This window comes from Nematolebias whitei, chromosome 7 (assembly GCF_014905685.2).
Source record: "Nematolebias whitei isolate Nwh7 chromosome 7, NemWhi1, whole genome shotgun sequence".
Lineage (NCBI taxonomy): Eukaryota > Metazoa > Chordata > Actinopteri > Cyprinodontiformes > Rivulidae > Nematolebias > Nematolebias whitei.
The window spans coordinates 3,188,324-3,193,638 of NC_056504.1; the positions used below are offsets into that span (position 1 = coordinate 3,188,324).

The 5,315-nt window shown below is 44.9% G+C and overlaps 1 protein-coding gene across 1 annotated transcript in view; it reads right to left on the minus strand.

The window, feature by feature from the left end:
* Positions 1 to 5,315, minus strand: part of slc41a1 (solute carrier family 41 member 1) — a 49,316-nt gene that overhangs the window by 11,730 nt on the left and 32,271 nt on the right. The window contains exon 4 of the mRNA XM_037678541.1: positions 392 to 463. Coding sequence (XP_037534469.1) covers positions 392 to 463 — 72 coding nt within the window. The remainder of the gene's footprint in view (positions 1 to 391; positions 464 to 5,315) is intronic.

Genomic DNA, 5,315 nt, shown 5'->3' on the forward strand with positions numbered 1-5,315 from the left:
CTATATATATATACTATAATATACATACAGTATACATATATACTGTATGTATATTTTATATATACATATATATATATATATATATAAAATAAAATATATATACAGTATAAAGTACCTTGGTTTGCTCCCACGAGGTCCTTGAAAAAGAGCTCTTTGATCTAACTGGAATCTGCCTGGTTAAATTAATGATAATAATAAAATATAACGTGTGTGCTGATAGAGAAATATATGTGCTAATGTCTAAATACATTGTGTTCATGTAAATATGTTTTGGGCAGTAGGAATTTTGGACCGTTCAGTATCTGACCTTTGACCTCAGGACATTGTACATCCATTATTTAACTAATATCTTCCAACGGCTGATGCAGAACTTAGGTTTTAGTTTCTTTACCTGGATAAGAGCCAAGTTCCCCATAATCATTTTCCACATGTCCTTCGCTGTGTCCATCTGACCAATGTTGGCCTGAAAAACAAAAACACTCAGCATATTACCTTTGACCTCTGACAGATGTGTGTGTGGTTCACTGCAACCCTTCTTGATCCTGGAGAACAATGAGATGTCAGTTCTCTGAACAAAGACACCCAGATCTGATCCACACCATGCAGCCGACTCCACTTGTCCCCCCCCCCCCCCCCCACACACACACAGAGTGATGTTTGAAGCAACGTTCCAACCGTCTGTCCACGGTAAGAGGACACAAACACACGGCCTCCTGTCATGTTCTCTTTTCTCATTTACAGAAGCAGAACAAATGAACAAATCAGAACACAAGAGAACCTGTTATGAGAACATCCACTTCATGCTCACATCTAAAGAGCATACGGGGCGTGGTCCATAAAGAAGCACCGAGTAGTTTTCAACAAAGACACAGGACATCAAGTGATGGTTGCTGCCCTTCATGTTCTCATGGAAACATCTGATCATGCAGCTCCAAGGTTCTAAAAACTGATCCAGACAGACTGACAGACACACAGGAAGCTAGAAAGAAACTAATTTATTTCAGAAAGAACGGTTGAAGCATGGTGGTGCAGTTGGTAGAGCTGCTGCCTCTCAGCAAAAATGTCGCCGGTTCAAATCCCGGTCCAGGTGCCTTTCTGGGTGGAGTTTGCATGCTCTCTCTGTGCTGCGTGGGTTTTCTCTGGGTATGAATGCTCGGTTGTCTCTATGTGTCCCTGTGATGGACTGCAGACCTGTCCAGGGTGCCCCCCGTCCCTCGCACAGTGATGGCTGGTCATGGGCACCATGACCCCCTAGACCCGAAAAGGAAGAGGGGGGTAAAGAGAATGGATGGATGGATGGATGGATGGATGGATGGATGGATAACGGTTGAATTGTATGACCACTGCTCCCCCACTCCACATGTACTCCTGTCACCTTCATCCCACGCACCACCAGTAGCTCCATGATGTCAGTTCTCTAAAGTCATCAAAGTCCATGCTCAATAATCCAGGTACACAATCCAACATTTTTCAGTCAGGTCATCTGGACAGTTTCTTTTGTTGCTGAAACGTTTCACCTTCCATCCGGAAGGCTTTATTGAGGATTGTTGGATTATTGAGCATGGACTTTGGTTTTGAACCAGTTTGACATGACTGTCGACGAGGAAGAGGGCCGGCACCAGAGGAGGGGGCGTGTCAAAGACACCATCTTAGCACCAGCAAAGCTGGTTTGTTCCACTTTGGAGTAAGCTGTTTGGGGGAAGAATTAGTTTTGTGTTGTGCGTTTCCTTGACTGATGAAGCCTTCTGGATGGAAGGTGAAACCTTTCAGCAAAAAAAGAAACTGTCCAGATGAAAAGACTGAAAAATGTTGGAGTTCTCTAAAGTGTTCAAACCGTGACACATCTCTTTGTGAATTGAACAGAACAGAGTAAAAGACACTGACATGTTGTGACCTGTCCAGGATGTCTACACGCACGCACGCACGCACGCACGCACGCACGCACGCACACGCACACACAGTCTAAATGTGCTGTACTGTCTGTGACTTCTCTACTCGTTTGTTTTTACAATCTGCTCAAGTTTTTGCACCGCACACAGTTTTTATCTCTGCTGCTATAGAAACAGAGAAACTTTGTGCTGCTAACACGCATCAGAACATGTTTCTGCCTCATGTACCACCTACACATGTTCTAATCAACATGTGTCTCTAGTCCTGTCTCTAAATTACTTGTTTAGATTAGATATCGCTTTACATTTATTCAATTCAATGTATTTGTAAAGCGCCAAGTCACAACAGGTCACCTCAGGGCACTGAACAGAAACATTCATATATCAATAATGATCATTTAAAACTGTGTCTGAGAAGAAGACTGCTTTGAATTTAACTCCATCACAGAATTACATTATAGGTCTGTTTGTATAAAAGGGAGTGGTGGTGCAGTGGTTAGAGAAGGTGGGCCTGTGATCGGAAGATCGCCGGTTCAACATCCCAGACCGACAACATCAGAATGTGGGTGGGACAGGTAAAACACCCACACCTGCCTCCACCCTCATTCGCTCCACTCTGGGCCCTTGAGCAAGGCCCTAACCCCCACCACCTGCTCCCCCGGGTGCCCTGGATGCAGCTCTCTGCTCCACAGCGGCTGTGGCAGCTCGGTGTCTGTGGTTGTGTCAGGAAGAACATCTGGAGTAAAAACAACTGTCAGCTCTTTGTGTCTTAGTTCACTGTGGCGACCCCTGAAGAAGGGGTTTGTATTTATCGTTCCGTTGTGTATCTACACCAGGGGTGTCAAACTAATTTCCACCCAGGGCCACATCAGCATCATGGTTGCCCTCAAAGGGCCACATGTAACTGTAAGACAGTATAAATGTAGTTTGTTGCCAGTGAACCCTTTTGGTTATTTATTATACGACAATCAGATCTTTTAAGCTCTTGTGGGCCACATAAAATGACGTGGTGGGCCACATCTGGCCCGCGGGCCTTGAGTTTGACACATGTGATGTACACTGTGTGTTGTTTTGTACATTAAGTTCTGTGTTGCACCGTGATCCTGGGGAACACGTTTCATTTCAGTATGAACTTGTACGTAGCTGCAATGACCATAAAACCTCTCTGACTCTGAACTGATCCACCGTGTTGCCTCCAATTCTGTCCAAATCAACTAAAGCCATTCGTGTCTTTTGTAAGGTCAGTGGGATGTGGAGACATCTTAAACTGGTTCCACTTCAAAGCAGTAGATGAACATCCAACGGTTACTTTGTGAGAGTTATGATGAAATCCCTCCAGTGGGTCATGAAGCACAAACACACAGATACAATCTTTATCACCAACTTCCCCCTGATGGCAGCGGATGACGATGAGTGCAGCCATCACACACACACACACACACACACACACACACATATATATATATATAAAGTGCAAAGGCTGAGAGAGCTTTCTTGTTCATTTGAAACGTAGGTAATGAAGTGACGGATGCTTAGAAGAGCGCAGCTCTCCACAGGATGTGGCGACAGTGAGAACATGTGGGGGTTTCGCTTCCTCTCATGTTTCACAGCTCCAAGCACCACCCAGGACGAGCCTCCGTCACACAGCGATGTGCGAGCGTCATGGTAACCTGTGTATGGGTCAGACGTGTACTGAAACAAGCATCAACGTCAGCATGTGTGTCAGCAGGAAGTGGTGGTGCGGCGACACCAACACGAAGAAGCTTCTGCCAGGATCTGTTTTAGTCTCCTTGTGACTCTTGTGCTGAGTTTTTAGTGTGACTGGTTGATCCCAGGGTTGTCCCCTCACTTAGCTTCTGCCTCTCCCACGCTCACCTGTTCCTCGTTGTCTCTCCCCAGGTGTTGTCATTAGTTTAGTTTTTTAATCAGAGGTGTTCTTCTCTTTTGTTGTCCGTGAGTTTTTCACAGTTTTCAGTTGTGGGATTTTTGTGCTGCCTCGTCAGCCTTTGGTTTAGCGTGTTTGTAAATGAATTAGTTTAATTATTTTACCTTCAAGTTTTTAGAGTTATGATTTTTGCTTTTGGGTTCTGACCCTCCACCAAACATAAGTTTCAGGCAGGAAGGTAAGAACATCTGCTTAGGCTCTAACAAGGTCGAGTCAGGTTCTCTGGACGGTTTCTTCTTTGTTGAAACGTTTCGTCTTTTATCCAGAACACTTCTTCAATCATCAGATCAGGCTGTTCTGAACCCATGGTGGGGATTTGAACCTGCAATTTTCTGGTCCCAAGTCAGCTGTCCTACCTCTACACCATCTCGGACCCAAACAACATCTGAAGTGTTCAGGAGCTTCCAGGGTATTCACCTCATTAGTAGTTTTATTTATTACTTTGTTGTCTTACAATTTAGGATTTAAACCAGTTTTCTGTTTGATTTTAAATAAATACTTTATACGTATACATTTAAATGTGACATAACTTGTTTTCAATAAACCCCAAACTACAAACATGAAAAGCAAAGAGTGCACATGTATTCACCTATGGTATCCCCCAAGGGTCATGGGTAAAAATGACGTTTGATGTTAAAATAATCCATTTCCTCTGTTTAGGACACAGTCCGTGTGCTTTGGGAACACCACTGATGCCTTTCTGCAGCAGGTGTGATGTTCTGTTTTGTTGTCAATTTGAACAAGGAAGAAGATGGAACTGCAACACCACAAGTGAAACGAGGTTCAGAGACCGTCTACAAACTGCACGACCAGGCGGGAACATTCAAACATAACATCATTGACCATTTTCACCAGAATCACTCCAGACATTTATAAATCAGACAATATCTTCCTGAAGTCATTTCAACACCACGTTGTAATATCCCCATTGACATCCATCCATCCATCCATCCATCCATCCATCCATCCATCCATCCATCCATCCATCCATCCATCCATCCATCCATACGTATATCCATTAACTTTACCCACTTCTTCATCGTCAGGTCACGGTTGTCACTGGTGCCCATTTCCAGCAGTCACTGTGTGAGAGGCAGGGGACACCCTGGACAGGTCTTCAGTCTGTCACAGAGACACCTGGACAGGTCTCCAGTCCATCACAGAGACACCCTGGACAGGTCTCCAGTCCATCACAGAGACACTCTGGACACTTCTCTAGTCCATCACAGAGACACCCTGGACAGGTCTCCAGTCCATCACAGAGACACCCTGGACAGGTCTCCAGTTCATCACAGAGACACCCTGAACAGGTCTCCAGTCCATCACAGAGACACTCTGGACACTTCTCCAGTCCATCACAGAGACACTCTGGACACTTCTCTAGTCCATCACAGAGACACCCTGAACAGGTCTCCAGTCCATTACAGAGACACCCTGGACAGGTCTCCAGTCCATCACAGAGACACTCTGGACAGGTCTCC